At 40.2% G+C, this 17835-nt stretch overlaps 1 protein-coding gene across 1 annotated transcript in view; it reads right to left on the reverse strand.

The window, feature by feature from the left end:
• The window catches only part of LOC124153967 (lysyl oxidase homolog 4), a 264123-nt gene that overhangs the window by 119071 nt on the left and 127217 nt on the right, over positions 1-17835 (reverse strand). Inside the window, exon 3 of the mRNA XM_046527401.1 lies at positions 15887-16080. Coding sequence (XP_046383357.1) covers positions 15887-16080 — 194 coding nt within the window. The remainder of the gene's footprint in view (positions 1-15886; positions 16081-17835) is intronic.

The following is a 17835-nucleotide window of genomic DNA, read 5'->3' on the forward strand; positions in this document are numbered from 1 at the left end:
TTGAGTCCCGGCCCCGGTGCGTTGTATCCCTAAGAGGGTTCACCAAGAACCCTCATAGTCTCTGTGTCTCGACGATCTAGATGGCTTTACCTTTTGGCTTGACGGGCAGGAGGCTCAAATCCTAGCAATCACGGAAAATTTTCAGATAAGCCTAATCCAAACTTGTTTGCTATGAGGTGGATCATTTGGAATATTCATGCTTAGTAATTAATGATCGGACTATGTATTTATACAATTAATAAGATATTGTATAATTATTACGCCGATTCCGCTTCGATCCGTTTGTTTCCATTCTTCACTGACTTCATGTTTGCGACTGTTTCAGGCGTCTGAGGATCCTCTGTGGGGCCCCTATTCTGTACTTTATTTCCCGGTTAACCCCTTAGTCAGATACGGATCCAGCAGCAAAGAGTGTTATACGGTAGCCCTGTCCACGGAGCAAACACAAATAAGAGCATCTTCATGTTTTTGAGCCATCGACCAAGATTGTAAGGGTACGAATGAGGTCACTTGATGTGTTAGATAATGATTGGCTGGCTATGATTATGGCCTTATATTCTCATATGGTGTATTTCGATTAGATTTTTTCTTTGAGATTATCTTTTAAATGAAGAATATGCATCAGCATTATAAATAAATTTATTTTGAAGCGTTTCCAATGTTAACTTCTGTCATCTCACACCCTCTTCAGAGCTGAAATCAGTATAGTTAAATCGGTAAAAAAATCTTCATTGCTAACATTTACGGTATGAAGAACCATGTGAATCAAATCCAATGGGAAAAAATTATATTTTCTTCGTCCTCACATTTGCATACCAGGACTCAACTAGGGGAGACTAGGAAGGACTGGGACACATTTTTGAATACAATATTTTGTGAAAATATTAGCGGTCTAAATCATTTTTTTTACCATACTTAGTTGTCTTGACCCTTCTAAATTCCATATCAAATTCCTCCAGAAATTAAAACTTAACATCTATGCTGCTATCAATATCCTTGCCTTGCTGCCTTAAAGAAACATGTTCTATGTGTAGCATACGACTAATTTCCATTACTTCCCTGCTAATATTCCCAGCTATAAGTAGAGTCTTCTTAACGTTAGGCATGAAATACTCAGAAAAAAATCAGCGTACTTTTTTCGTGTACGCAGAGAACATCCGCGTTCCACGCGAATCCAGAGATTCTCATTCAGCCACTCTTGGTCCTCTTGAGGGTGAAAGTAAAGAATGGGAAGAAGCGATGATGACACGCCACCTCATGCAAACCCTTTCACTCATTCCCTCGCACAGAGTGTGGAAAGCAACAGGGAGAGTGCTTTTTGTATTCTTTCCTCCCTCAAAATCGCCATGCATAATATCCCACGTGCCACACATCCCGCACCTTTATTCAAACTCCGCTCAGGCGTTCCTTTTCGACACAAAAGAACACACCTTTCCATTTCGCGCCCACCACTTCCTCATACCTTTCTTGTCGAGGCGCCCTCTCGCCCAAAATTTCATTCTCTTCCAACCCTCCAAGGATCCCCAACCGAAACTGCACCATACTCGCGCTGTGCTCTCAATACCCTTTTCCCCTCTTCAGTTCGCGTGCATGCGAAGCGAGGGTGCCCACTAGGTTCTCAGACATCTCTCGCTCACCAAAATTATTTCGTGGTGGTTCCCCCGGAGTGCGAAAATAAAATCTCGCGGATTCAGGTTATGATGGATGTGTTGAGGGAATGGATTTTATGAATAACCAGAATCACCACATATAGAACAAAATACGGTGGATACTCGATTGGCGGATTAAATGGAGGAAAAAGTGTAGGATATTACTTTAGGAATTTATCTATTCGAAAGACCAAGTGCTGAACATGGTGGGTGAGAAGATGCAGCTGTTATAGGAGGTACGAAAGAGACTGTAGGTGGAGCAAGTACTTACTTGTTCGTTGGGAGAGGACGTTGAAAACAGTGTTAGAGGGAAGAATGTTAGGTAAACGAGAGAGAGGAAGGAATAGATAGGATTTTTTTGATTGAATGAAAGGGGATAGGCCTTATAATGAATTGACAAGGGAATTCCATGAGGGGACTCCTGCCGGAATCCTTCGTAAATGCTGAATGCAAACCTACAGTGAGTGCAAAGATTATTCGGACAGCTCATGTTTCTAGCAAAAATTTTCATTTCCTCTTTGTTGCGCTTATTTTTCTGGCTTGAAATGATTCCCAATGTGTACTATCTACACTCTTTATTTATGCATTCACTGCAACGACAGCAAAGAATAATAAACTTTCGAAACTTAAAAAAAATAGAAAAATAACTTCAAATGTGTCGCACAAAAAGTATTCGGACATCTGAATTTTTCATATTAAATGAAGTCATTAGGCACACTTTACGCAATATTTAGTATTTTGTGGCATTCCTTTAGGTTTTCAGGACTGCCTGAAGGCTGTTTGGCATTGAATGGACCAATTTTGATGTGACAATAGTTGGCACTTTGTCCATTCTTCTAGCAAAGCAGTCTTGAGGTCATTCTTGCTTGATATATACTTTTCCCTAATTTTTGTCTCCAGAATACTCCACAGATACTTTATCGGTTTGAGGCCTGGTGATTGTGGAGGGGTTTTCAACTGTTTGGACGTACTATACCCAATACAAAGCGTTTTATTCTTTGCCATGTGTTTGGGATCATTGTCCTGTTGTATATTCTGACCTGTTCATCATGGTCCTTCATTTATTTGTTTCTCAGTCCCATTTTATCCGTAATAAATTTAAAAATTTTCTTCAGTATGTTGATGCACATCTTGTGGTCCATGATCCCTTCCACAAAGAGCAAATTGCCCACTTTAGACGTGCCCATGTAACCCCACACCATCACAGAACAAACCCCTTGTCTCACTGCTGCTTTCAAGTTCTTTGGATCAAGCTCAGTATTTTTCTGACGCCACGTCATTTGATGGCCGTCGGATAAGAGTATGTTTCGGTTGCTATCTTCAGTGAAAATTACGGGATCCCACTACCCTAAAGTGTCAGAATGATGTTCCCTAGCGAAATCTACCTGCCTCTTGCGATTGACTACGCTGATCCACGGCATCCTCCTCGCTACTCGGCCGTGGTAACCGTTTTGCTTCAACACGTTCCGAACGGTACCTACTTATACGTAAACACCACACTTCTGTTGATCAGTAGTTACCTTGGTTGGCGCTGGTTTTTTTTGTCCTTCTTGATCTCCCGCACGATGAAGTAGCCAAGATGGATTAGCCAAGTTGCGGAAATGTCTTTTTTCGTCCTGATAACCCTTTTTCGGAGTTCTCCAGCCCACCTATGTAATGGAAGCGCTAAATATCTATATTTGAAGAACAAATTCCGTATGGACCTCTCTTTTACTGTCGAAGAAGGTAATGAACATTGATTTCTCTTTTGATTTGCTCATTCTTGCCTTTTAGGACAAACCTCTGCCCAGCCCTCCTTAAAGGCCTTCAACCAACTTGTGAATAGTATGGACCAGAGTCCCCGTAAGCCTCACGAATCATTTTGTTACTTTCCTCAAGAGGTTTTTCAGTGAAGCACTAAGCTAAAACTCTGTTCGATCGTCGATTCTATTACTTTCGTGACACAGGTGGCGTGCAGAGGTTTGCGACAAATGACGTCCTGCCGCTTCCTTTGATCGGAAAGCATTGAGTTTGGTTTTACGGCTAAGCTTGAGGTCCTATTCATCTATTGCAAGTAGTTTTATCCCATGCTAACCGATAGGAGCGGCGCAGGAAATTCAATTGCATTACTTTCGGAACGCACCCTGTAGTACGGTCATGATCGCTTTTTGCAGCATTTTTACTATTTTTTCCTTGCCACCTTTTGCGTCCATTTCATTGAAAAACTAGATACTTTGAGTTAGGGAGGCGTAGGTGAGGGAGAATGCTAGAATGGAAGAGGGTCTTGGGAAGAGATAGCAGGTAACTCGGGTAACCCATTCGGCGGGTAATCCAGCGGCGGATAATCTACGATTTTCTAAAATTACAAATGGATATACATTTCTAACGATAGGGAGATGCTATGATGAAAAAGTTGATGGAACTACTTATTTTATTAGTTATTCGGCCAATGGATTGAACAGAGACCTTTCATTCATGATCACAGCGAACTAATTACGAATGAAAAACGAGCGATAATTATCAGGAAAATAGAATTTGTACTGCTTTTTTCTCAATGGAGGGTCTGTTTTTTTTCAATTGAACCGCAACCAGAATTTATTTTAATTCTGGAGGTGTAACACCCAATTTCACCAGCTTGCTAAACTTATCTGCAATTAACTAAATGAGAGAAAAACAACAAAAAGCAACGCAAAAAGCATTTCGAAGTATAACAAAAGAGAAAAATGTATCAAACTAAAACAAAGCTTTCATTCTCCGGTCAAACAAGTTATCGAACTTGCATAGATGGCTTTCGGATATTTCTTGTGAGGGTTGGTACTATGAGATACTTTCAGTATATAAACACAATCTTAATCGTGTACAGCTTAGGGCTGAAATCAATAGTTTTTAAGGAACGCATCATGATATGTTCAAGGAATTCAATAATGATGGCAATAATTATTGCAAGTTGAAATGGCCAAGGCAATTAAAATGCGAAAATGGAGAATTTCCGAAATCTTAGCTTATTTTAAGATGCAATTTTAATGAGTAAACTGTCGTGTAAAATGGCAATTCATTTCTCGCCTATTTGCCTATTATTTGCTGGATTTCTTTTGCAGAGTAGTGTTTTTAAAAATAATGACAGCGAATATTATTCTCTAAGCTTTTCAAATGTTCAGTCACGATGGAACTTCTTTAAGTACCTTTCAGCGATTGTTAATACCTGTCCTGAACTTTAAAAGTCGGGAAATAAATTAGTCCAGGAAACCGGTTCGTCACATTTGACACATGGATGTGCTGACGTCTGCTTCAGATACCTTCGGTTCAAAGGCGCTCTTGCTTAGATATCCGTGATACCTCATAATCGCCATTTGAAAATCAACCGGCAATTAATTTTAAAATTAGAAAATATCTGCAGAGCAGGCATTTTCAGATATTTAAAGAATATTTAAAGGAATTGCCCTCTCCTGCAGTGCCCTTTCTGGCAATTTATAAATTCATGGTGGGGAAACACATTTTTAGACGAAAATGAGCGGGAGACGAACCAACCACATACTTTTCCGCGAGAGAAGACGAAAAAATTAAATCTAACTATATTAAATGCATAATTATGAGATTTTTTCTGGAAATTTCTATTGCGAATTCGTTCATTTGTGGAACTATACACCTTCTAATGAAACCAATCATTCCCAAGGTTCCTAATATTTAATTCACACTAGTTACAGATAAGTTTATGAAAATCGTATTGAATTTATGTAATGTTTTATTTCTACATCTGAAAAATCAGACCATTAGAGATTTCAAAGTTTACTATTACCAGTTACTTTTCTTCTTCATTTCATTTTATTCAGGAAGGATCATACACCATATAGTGTACGAGACATGGTAGAAGAATATGGCAACAACTAGAAAATTGACGTACAAAATGAACGCCAACGTCATAAATATTCCTCGTGCAGAGTGCACATACCTTGCCGCAGATTTGCATGCTTTTTTGCATCATTCTGCGTCCACTTTCTGCACTCAACCTTACGATACGTCTACTACTGTATATACTATCCACATTCCATATTTAGATTGCACATATTCGTTTAATGCTGGTATTAATGAATTATCGAATTCAACCAAATGAGTAAGTATTTTACCGACCATTTTCAGTTTATGATTTAATCCTAGGTTAATAAAGTCTCGGATGCGTATTAAATAAATACTAATTTATATACAAAGTGTGCTGGGAAGGATTTAGGTGAAACCTCACCCCCTGACAAACGTCCTGAACAGGTGTGCTCCAATCCTACACTTCACTTCCCCCACTTCTTATGTGGTGGGAATGAGGGTGTTTCGAATAAAATCGCTTATATTTGTTCAGGGAACAAATATTCCAAATTGAATACTTACCTTATCAAATGCAACGTTCTTCGCTGTGCCGATAGGACTAGTAGAGTGCAAACAGTTGGCGAGTGGCTACTTTACGATATAGTAGTCGATTTAGTCCCCGGTCACCGAAGAACGATGAAGATAAAATGGATTGGCTATGAGGAAGTGCTAATAAGAGTAGGAGAAAAAAGAAATCTTCTAAAAACCTTAAGCAGAAGGATGAAGGGTAAGGGACGCCTCGAATGAGAGTTTATAAAGGATGTAAAAGAGAAGAAATGCGTCGATATGAATAGGATAGAGGATTTTCTTACCTGGGAAGCCGAATTACCAACGATGGACGAAGCAAGAAAGACATACACAGGCGAAGAGGGCTTTCTACAAAAAGAAGAATCTTTTTACAGCTGAGAATACAAGCATAGAGATAATGAAACAATTCATCAGGTACCTACTACATATGGAGTATGTTTCTCTAAGGAAGCGAGGCTTGGACGTTGACAGCAGCAGAGAAGCCGAGAGTAGAAGCATTCGAAATGTGGTGCTACTGAAGAATGATGAAGATAAAATGCATTGACCGTATAAGTAACGAGAAAGTGCTAAGAAGAGTGCGAGAAAAGAGAAGCCTTATAAAAACCTTAACCAGAAGACGGGAAAACTTAGTTGGCCACATTTTGAGGCACTATGGCCGATGAAAACAATCGTTGAAGGACAAGTGGAAGGGAAAAAGGGCAAGGGACGGCCCCAAATGAGTTACATAGGACAGGTTATAAAGGATGTTAAGGTGAAAAGATGCGTCGATATGAATAGGCTAGCGGATAGGAGAGAGAAATGGAGAGCTGCGTCAAACCAATCTTAGGATTTTTGACTTATGATGATAACGATAGTAATAACGTGGACAGAAATTTACGCGGTTGCACAGTAGTTATCACCTAGGTCCGCGGTGTGCTCGTATGCTTCATCGGCGAATAATTAGGATACCAATACACTTCCAATGGGATATGAAGGTGAGATGCAGCCAAAACGATGGCTCATAGGGTCCCATGTAGATGTGAAAATACCGCGTGTGCCTTTTATGGTCGAACCTCACGCTTCGAGATGGAAGCAAAAACGCCCCCTCGCTAATTTATTCACGCCTCAATCAAGTCCATCGCTGCGTATCGATCAAGATTTCCCAATCAAGTCCGGAAAGCGGTTCGACCGGCTGTCTTCTACCGCCCACCTCCTCAATCCCTCGCTCCCCTCCCGCCAGGGATTGAAGCTTCGAAGAGGTTAATGCATGATTCACGCCATCTCGGCCGTAATGCCCGTCAAAGATTTCTTAGTCATTAGGTGGACGACCGGTCAAAACGAGCTGTTGGGGGGAGAGTGGTGAAGTTAAAAAGATCGTATCTTGACGACTCAATCAGCACTAAATTAATCACGGCTTTTTCCTTGATAGACCCGATGATGGCAATCGGGATTTACCACGATGATTTTTCGTTTAAAGCGTGACATCGTGCTTCTCATGGAAGCCGAGTGAATGGCTCAGAGAATGCTGCGTGCGTCCGTCTTTTTTTAATCAAATCCGAAACCAGTTATGATTAGCATAATATACCCTCCAATGGTGGAAAGTAACTAGCAATTACAAGTGGCAGTTGGTGGATTGCCTAGATTTCATTTTCAGATTGTCTCCCAAGTTGTGTATCACTTTAGTTGGTCCTTATCCTGTAATTCCCAGGCCAGAAGAGTTGAATTTTCATTTATGCCGTTCATGAGTGAAGTATTTTTTTCGAGCAAAAGAATCACATATCCGATAACTACAACGGCTTCTCTCGGGTCTTACATGATTCATAAAGAACCAATTTCTTCAAACTTTTTGGAGGATCAATGAAAAACTAGATATTCTTGAATCATTCGAATCAGTTGGATCAAGAAAAGAGGTTAGTAGTTTACGATACCACTGGATTACGGTATTTGAAAAATGGTCGTGCTCTGGGAGGTAGCATATGATTCAATATTTATGGGGAATTCCAGAAATTCTAAACTCTAAACTTTACTAAAATAAGTTCTAAATGAAAACATTATTTTCCTAAATTTATGCAGTCCCTATTAAGAAAATTAGTGCAATTCGAGTACTAGCTAGAACTATGCTTTCAAAACTCAGATGCTACCAGTAAGACTCATGGAGAATAATAACCAATGCTTGGGTCCTGTACCCAGTTCTTCGTTGTGCATGGAGAGGGATTTAAGTATGATGGAAAATCACACAGCTCGCGTTGATGCGAATGCAATTCATATGATTTTAGGGTACAGTGAGGTGCATGTTGGTGATAAAATCACTTTCCCCAAAATAACCTTGAGGTGGTAAGTAGTTTTTAATTTAGATATGGGCACCTTTAGTTTCTTTGTTTACTATAGTGTATATTTAGATCTTTGAATAATTTTTTTAAGTTTCTATTTGCTTGATAGATTAAGGAATAAACTTTGCTCTATTCCACAAAGTATTTATTAAAATAATCGACGGGTGGCAACCTTAACATGTCATTTTCGAGAGGTAAACCGGTCGGGTATTTAATAAGTACTGTGTGGAATATGACAAAGTTTATTGCTTAATATATCATGTCAAGATAACACGAATTAAATTAGCAAATCATTCATGTCGTTTCTATATGCATTTTTATAAGCCGAAATTTAAACGGCATCTGATGGAAATTCTTTTGTGGCGGAGTAAATCGCCCCACTGGAACGCGCAGAGACAATTCCAAACAGATCCTCTCTCAGGAACAGCCGAGGCAGAATACTGGCGGAGAGCGTTCACTTCGGGCTAGTTATTTCCCTCGGGTGCCTCAGAACTTTTAGCGTCCCACGTGGAAAGTGGAGAAACACTTCCTGTGTTTTATCACATGAGAATTTCCCACGACGCAGCGAGGAGGTCGGTGGCATTGCCGCGACTCCCTCTGTTGTCGTAACTTTGCCACAACTCGAGTAGGTAGGTACTTGGCGACAAGAAAAGTGGTAAAAGCGCTGATCGCGAAATTCTTCGATTCTTTTGAGGACGTCAGAGTTGAACAAGTGGGCCCATCTGCGACAAATCGTGAACGGTTATCTTTTATTTTCGAGAACTATTCAAAACTCCGGAATAAGCTACACAACATTTTCAGCGGGTACGGGAAAGTTCAGATTCAGAATCGGTAAGTTTTGTGTTCGGACATAAACTAGGCCGGGTTTCTTTTGTTTTTGTTTCAGTTTCTTTACTGATATACTATGGAAAACTTGAGTGATATGCGTGGAAAACAGAAGTAACTGAGTATCGTTACGGATACTTTTCCAAAAATAGTCCATTACTTATGTGTCGCTGTCATCCAGTTTCTCCTAAAATGTAATTTTTTCTTAAATAAAATTAAATATTAAGTTTAGTTTAATACATAAATACCTTATCATGACTAATTGTTTGTATACAACCGCAAAAATGGTTGTTGTTGCATCCCAAATTGGATGTGTGGAATTGAAACAGAATTTGATACCTAAATATCTCTGGAGAATGTGTTATGGGAGTTAGCTAAAACAGATTTAATTCCCATGTCATTATTTATTATGAAATTTTAAAACTCATCCAGCGCTTTAAATTTAATTTCATGAGTCGTGACGTGAGTTTTACTTTTCATTCAATGAAACATATGTTTGGAAAATTGAAATTCATGGCACTATCTGTATCAATTGTATCGCTTGTAATTATTCTTAAATAATGTTGATATTTCGTGCAGTTGGCATGTACTACTCCTCCATTGACTGGTGAATGATATCAAGCTACCGTTTGTAAGTAAGGTTTTGCAAGTAACATGCTTCCTTAACTTTTTCGTAAGTTTGTTCTGTAGTTTGTAATATTCTTTGTAAAAATAAACAGCTTGTAATTTAGTAAAGGCCAGCCCCTATTTTATTTTTACATCGGGCAAAGTGGCCACTCCCTGGCCACCTTGCCCTTCCTTGACGGGTGAAGTGGCTACTTTGCAGAGTTGTATAAAAAAATGAAAATAAATTAGAAGAGCTATAGCAAATAAAAAAATGGAAAGATTTTTATGTAACTAAGCATCCTAGCTATCTCTTGCTGAAATTTTGTTCATTTTGTGTCAACAGCTTTGGAGCAAAAAAGTATTATTTCTTAGCGTGGCCACTTTTCCCACCTTTCCCCTACGAATTGCCTGCTCCACGAATATCCAGTTCTCCTTATATATGTCCGCGCTATTTACTCATCACTGCACTACCGTGGTACGCAACATGGCGTATCACCATCAACGCCAAGAAGACAAACGCCGTCTTCTTCTCAGCCACGCCTAAGACGCCGATTCCGGGGGAGATTCTAGTCGACACGGAGAAAGCACCATGGAAGACGGAGGCGCTGTATCTTGGAGTGACGCTGGACCGAGGCCTCTCCTTCCGCCAACACGCCCTGAACATCTCGCGAAGAGCACGAACGCGGAGATTCCTGCTTTAGCCGTTGCTGCGGTCGAGATTCCTCTCCTTGGAGCAGAAGTTGAGGATTTTCAAAATGGCCATCCGGCCAATACTGTCGTATGCTGCCCCTGCGTGGAGCGGCCGCATACCCACAACACGGAGCCAACCCATCAGAGTGGCAGAGAACACCACGCTCAGGACCATCCTCGCTCTTGGATGGAATTACCACCGAGTACTGCTCTACGCCCTGACGGACATGGAGCCGATTGAGGACTACCTCAAGCAGACTTCCAAGACCTTCTTCCAGAAGGCGAAGAGCTCCAGCATCGAAGCCATCAAGACGATAGCGGACACCAAACCAACCATATACGACCGGCACAAGAGACCGTGCTCTTCTACTGGAGAGGAGGAAGACCTTCCGCAGAAGAAGAGACGGAGGTGAAGGACCCTCACTAATTTCATCGACGGGAGAAACTCTCCGAAAACACATCGGCTGAGAAACTACAACGTTGGACAGCCCAGTAGGACCAGGCAATGAGGACTGCCTGGCCAGCACATATCGTTTCCAGATCACTGCACTGAAGATAATTTAAAAAAACCGACTAAAATACGCCCTAAAAGGCAATATAAATCAAGCTTCTACGAGATGGACTGTGGCCTTATGTACCCTCATTGATATTTATCCTGGAGCTGACATCCAATGGCCTCTTCCGATGAGGATCAAGAATTTGTGTCCAAGTTTATATAAGTCCGTGCTCCGGATATTTTTGAAAACCGACTTAAGCACGCCCAAACTGTCAGCATAAAACAAGCTTCTACGAGATAGACTGGGAACTTCTCTAATCTACTCCCGTTGATGAAATATGATTTGATGCTTTCGCAGCGAATAATATGGGTAATTTATTTTGAGGATTCCTATCGGATTAATTTATTCATATTAGCCAATGTTTCAAGCTACAACTCGGGGCTCATCCTCAGGGTTCCTGAAACGTTGAAATGTTGGCTATTATGGATAAATTAACCCGGTGGGAATCCCGAGAAGAGTTTACCCTACTCCCGTTGATATTTACCCGGGAGCTCACATTCAGTACCCCCGTCCGATGAGTATCCAGCATTTCTGTATGAGTTCTGGCGCGCAGCCAGGAATTAAGGCTAGGGAGGGGGGGGGGGGTTTAGGCGCAACTAATACTGGGGGTGTGGAATACGGGAGATTCGGGTGACCTCCCCCAGAAAACTATTAAGATCAATGGTTCAAAATGGCGAGTTTTACAGCTTTCTGAGGGATACTTTATTAATCCTTGCACTATTCTATAAGTAATATTTATTCTAGTAAAATGGATTAAATTTTTTAAAAATTCTGAAATTTGGGGGGATGTTATCTCCCTCGCTGCGCCACTGCCTGAATTCCATGCTCCCAATATTTTTGAAAACTGACTAACATGCGTCTAAAGTGGTTGCATAAATCAAGCTTCCAGGAGTTGGACTGGGGCCTCCGCTTATCTAAACTCCTTCATATTTCCCCTGAAGCACACATTCAGTGGCTCTTCCGATGGGGATCCTACATTTGTGCCCGATGCACACTGACAGACGGCGAGTTTAGGAATCGCTGACCCAGGGGGTTCTCTGTCCACTTTCTCGCTGTCCGGTCAAGATATCCATCCAGCCTTGCGTCACGAGACGAGGGGAGGCCTCGATAGCAGAGTCGAGTAAGCAATCGCGGGTGAGTGCGCTCATTGTATCGCTGACGGTTGCATGCGCCGCCGGCGGAATGGGGCCAATGGTTTGCGTACGAGTGACCTATTGTGTGACATATCAGCGGGTTCATATCCCGGCCGCATTAATCTCGCAAACAGATTCTCTGCCAGCAAACTCCCACCCCTCTTTCCATTTTGTCCGTTGCAAGCGGTTCCCTATTCTCTCCCTTCCGTCTTGACCTCCTGTCAGCCATTCGAGTGTGCATCACGTCGCATTGTTTTCGTCGTTCTACCCGCCTCTTCTGCCCTATTTTTCCTTCTTCCGGTCTCATAGCGTTGAACATAGCTTACAAATGCTGCACTCGTTATATAAAAAAATATTTTTTGTGAAAATAAGAGGTAATTTCAACTGCCAATCCGAACTGACGAAAATTAACTTATTAAAACCGTTTTAAACCTTATTTTGTGGATTTTAGTTTTTATGAATACCAGAAAATTTAAAATAATTTAATTCCTGTGGACTTTAAAATAATTTCTGGCAAAATGGATCGATGAATTCCATCTTTATTCAAAGGAAGCATCGAATTATTATTATTTAGGCAATTTTTTATTCGATAAATCATTTTTTTCTAAAAATAAGGACTGTGAGTGAGACGATGGCCGAGTCGGACATCGAAACGTCGGCGGTTATGCATTTCCTTACCCGGTGGCGATCTCGAGAACTCTTCACTAAGTCTATTCGCCGGGAAAGCACTAAATCTTTCTACATTACACCAATTGGGTATCGATGGAATTTTTAATTATTAGAAGTGTAAAAAGTAAGGCACGAAATGTTGAAATTCGGGTGGTAATTCAAAAAAAGAAACTTTAACTTTCGGCAGAATATTTTTCCTAATAATGGTGACTGCCAACGTTTCGATGTCCGACTCGGCCATCGTCTTATTCACAGTCCTGAGGACGATGGCCGAGTCGGGCATCGAAACGTCGGCAGTTATGCACTTCCTGACCCGGTGGCCATCCCGAGAACTCTTCATGGTGTAATGCCTTTCCCGTAATTGATGATTGCACATGTTTTTCTTGATAATTTCAACCGATTCAGGAACTATATTATGGAAGTTCGACGTATAAAAAAAATGTAGTATCACTTTTTCAGAATTATTTTAATAGGTACGACGCGTGTCGTCAGATAGAGCCGTCTTCTGATCTTGTACCAGATGATGACTCTGTGAGCCGAGACGCGTCGTATGCGTTAAAATAATTGGGAAATAGTGTAACCACCTTTTTATTTCAATATATTTTCTGGAATTTGTGAAATGAAATTCCATAAAATAAGGCCTAAATTTTTTCCTATAGTTTTATTTATTAAAACACGACCACGGTTTCGACGATTTACGTCATCTTCTGGACTAGAACATGAGAATATGACGTTAACAGGTCGTGTATTAATGGTCGTGGTCGTGTATTAAGAAAAAAAGTCATTAAAAAGTTTTATTTATTCATTCAAAAATTTTCAGCTTATTCCACAAAGTATCGTCGGAAAATACCTGCTTTAAAATGGTTTTAATAATTCAATATTCGTCAGTTCGAATTGCTAGTTGTTTCATAACTTGTCTTTTTAACTCTTTCATCATATTGCAGAGTGAACAAATTTATCTTGCTGGCCCATATCTTGTGTGAGGGATGGGATGAGGCTCACTTGTGAGTGGCCTGAATAAGGGTTAGAAAAGGCATTGTATCCATTCGGCGGTGCGTGAATAATGATATTTTTGTGAGAACTAACTTGATCAACCTCCGGGACCGACGCGACGCTTTGAATCCACGAGTCTCCTTGGAGAGGGATGCCGTCTCGAGAACAAAGGTCCCTCCCACGCTAACTTCTAGGCTACGACACCCCGCAAGTTAATATGCGGGCTCACTCCTCTAAAGATTTCTCCGGTCCCTATATTTCTATTCGTGTTGCATGAATATTGTAATTCAGAATGGTTCAGCCATACTATTGACATGTGTGACAACATTGATATTAAAACAATGCGTCTAGGTCGATGCGATGGAACTGTTCCAAAAATAAATGGATAAGTATGCAGGAATTTTTTCACTCTAACTAGTTGACCGCCATTTTGTTCAGGTAAATATATCCTGTGACGCCATCGGTGTTTTTGAAGTGACGTATTATTGATTCATGTTACGTAAGAATATCATTATAATGAACATAAAATTAATTTTATTTTATTTTGGCGTAATTAGGCCATATTATACTTAAATCACTCCACTCACGTTCCATGCCAAAACTATCTGTCATGGTTACCATTACCGTAAGACATGCCCTGGAACTCAGTCACTCTGTGGCCGGTCACTTTACCGGCGCAGTGGACAATGTGTAAACGATGGTATATCGTCACCAAGTTCTGGCAGCTAAATTTTAGTTATAATAACGTCCATTAAATATTACGAGCGTGTCGAGACTAATTTTTTGGCATCTCAAAGTCACGGAAACAAGGAACATCGTGCTTTGGATATTCAGTTTGACCCATCAAGAAATTTTTATCAGAATCTGAGAGAAAGGTTATTTTACGGGGAGATGATCCATTTGCATCTCGCACAATGATTATTAAATATCCACATCTTTTGTGCTGTTACATCAATTTTTTAGTTAACTGTTTCATTTTTGACGAAATAAAATATTATAAAAGCAGCTAATTTTACCAAATCAACTGAAACAAATTACTATATTAAGCTGTGATTTGCAATACTCTTATTCTTCTTGCCGTCCTCGGCGATAGCAGGGTTAAATCCTTATGACGACGGCGACGCACTCAATTATGACCCCAGTATTTCTACCGGGCAATGGCCCGGCTGCCGGTGGGTATATATAATTATATACGACCTCTTCAGTGGTAATGATTGTGCGTTTAGTTCGCACTGAAGCGAAAAATGCAGAACACGTTGATGGGACCATTTCCAGTGTAAGTGAAGGAGTTGAGAGACTAGTGAGCGCGTGAAATGCATACTAAAAGGTTAGATCCTTGTCTGCTACACCAAAGACTGCGGGTTCAAATTGTTCACATCGACATACTATACAGGGTGTCCCATTTATCTTAACCACCCGAAATAACTTTTTGTCCAGATGCAAATTCAAAAATGTGTCAAGCAAATGTTCATTAGCCGTCAGGGGGACATTAATCAGCATGATTGCCTTCCTCATAGCTTTGTTATTTACAAAGATATGAACAGCGGTATGTCTTTTTTAAATGGCACCCTATATTTTTTATTCGGCAATTCATTTCCTCTTCTAAAACTCCTCCTATTCATATCTTTGTAAATAACAAAGCTACAAGGAAGGCAATCATGCTGATTAATGCCCCCCTGACGGCTAATGAACATTTGCTTGACACATTTTTGAATTTGCATCTGGACAAAAAGTTATTTCGGGTGGTCAAGATAAATGGGACACCCAGTATATTGGGAATGCTGATATTTTCTATTGTTTATTGTAGCGTGGTGGTAACACGGTGCTTTCACGGGTTTCCCGGTGAATGCCGAGCTGATGCCACTCCCATACCATTGTTCAACCCCAGTAATGCTGAAGAGGCGCTGGCCTAAGTACATCCGCGAATATTTATTTTTGTTATTTTGTTAGCGTTAACTATTTAATGTAACTGTTATTATTCGTGGAATGAACCATTGTTGAACTTGAAATTGTCTCGCCTCGGTATCCAGGGAATAGATGGTTTTAAGTGCGCGTCAATCTTAAGCAGTAATCATGGAGTCAGGAGGGCTCACCTTTATCGGGACCTTCTGTGCCCTCTTGGGTGGCGGCAGGGGCGTGGTGGTGGTGGTCTTGGCGTTGGGGTCGATGCAGACGACACCAGCAGCCTCGGCTGTGGAGCAATCGCTCAGCCCCCAGCCGTCGAAGCGGCAGTCCGACAGCCTTTTCTCCTCACCCGTGCAGTACACGTTGTCCATCCAGAATCGCCCTGTGATAGAAAGAGACAGGCGCACGGATTAGATTATATGCTACTAACACCCGTTGAAATTCAACGGGAAGTGAGGACTCAGACGGAACAACCTTTTGGCCATATTTATAGACCATATTCCAAGTCATGAAATCCTGATAAAGGCAATCATCAAGGGACAATGGGATGGCAAGAACGGAAAAGGAATACCTCGAATGAAATATATATATATGGAATGGAAAGATGTGAAAGAGAAGAAATACGTAGGTGTGAAAGGATTAGCTGATAGAAGAATTGAGTGGAGAGTTGCGTCAAACCAGTCTTAGGATTGTTGACCAGTGGTTATGATGTTGAGTAAAGTTTAAAATATAGCTCTGCAAAATTTGAAGCATTGATCTACCGTGTTCATTAAATTAAGATAAAAAGGTTTAGATTTTATATATGTTTTGATTGTTTTTTATATGCTTTGTAGAAAATGATGAAACAGGAGCCAGTATTTTAAGATAGGAATTGGATACTGCTGTGAGAGACCGGCGAAAGGATTAGACCAGAGGAATAGATGATAATCTAGCCGAGCTTATCGTAAATGCAGGGAGAAGGCTTTCACCCAACTGCGTAAAACTATCTGCGATATAGGAGCCAGCATCTTACCCAAAAAGAAGAGAGCAGAGAAGTATGAAGATTTTAGGATCATAAGCCTGACAACACATGCGTCTCACATACCGGAAAGAATCAACAACAGGAGAGTTGAACGGAGAGCAGAATAATTCCTAGATGAGGTTTAATGCGGATTTAGGGAAAGCAAGGGTGCAAGAGAAGCAATCTTGATTCAAAGGTTAATCATAGAGAAAAAGGAAAGAGAAGAACAAACCAATTTTCAAAGTATTTGTCGACTTGGAGACAGCATTTGACTATGTGGAATAAAATTCAATAAGAAGAATGCTGAGAGAAATATAAATAAAAATACCCTGCTAGCAAAAAGAGAAACTCATTCCGCAAAATCGTACGACACAAATAGGAAGCAGGAAACTTTGCATTGCTGACTACTAGGGTTATTAAAGAAAAATGAAAGAAAATACCCATGTCTCCATTAATTAGATATGATTTATAACGAGTAATTTGGTATATGGCTAGGAACTGTATCCACTACTAAGTAACTAAGTACCTGAACGTAAGTACTGAATGAAGGAATTGCAAAAATATCAAAAGTGTATTCTTTAATTGATCTTTTCTTTTTTTTAATTTCTCTTCTTTAGATGTCTCGTGGGTTTTTGATCGTCCTTACCAAGCACACTGCTATGTGACAGCATCGAAACATTTATAATTTGATTCATACGAAGATAGTAAAGATATTACTGGGAAAAATCAAATAGGGTCAACCTGGAGATAATATTTAGTTAACTGAGGCTGAGAATGGAAGCTTACGCGTTAATAATTATTTTGAAATATTTTCCTGCAATTTATCTCTCAAATTAATTTTTATCTCTATGGATAAATTGCATTCCATACGTGAACGATAAAATTCAGTTAATAGTTATTCCTTCTCGAGCTATGACCTGTATTACCTGCCGCCGTATATTTTTCACGAGCACCCTTTCTATTTCTTGTTAATTTGCTGGAAACGGAAAAAGTACTAGTGTGGCAGCACCTTCATATTGGCCCTCCGTTTTTTGCCAAGATATTAATGTTTTTTCTGGCTTCCATTCACCAATTACATCTAAATAACAGTTATTGGAGTCTTTAAAATAAATATTAAACTGGAATACTGACCTATGT

This window comes from Ischnura elegans, chromosome 2 (genome assembly GCF_921293095.1).
Source record: "Ischnura elegans chromosome 2, ioIscEleg1.1, whole genome shotgun sequence".
In the NCBI taxonomy this organism is placed as follows: Eukaryota; Metazoa; Arthropoda; class Insecta; order Odonata; family Coenagrionidae; genus Ischnura; species Ischnura elegans.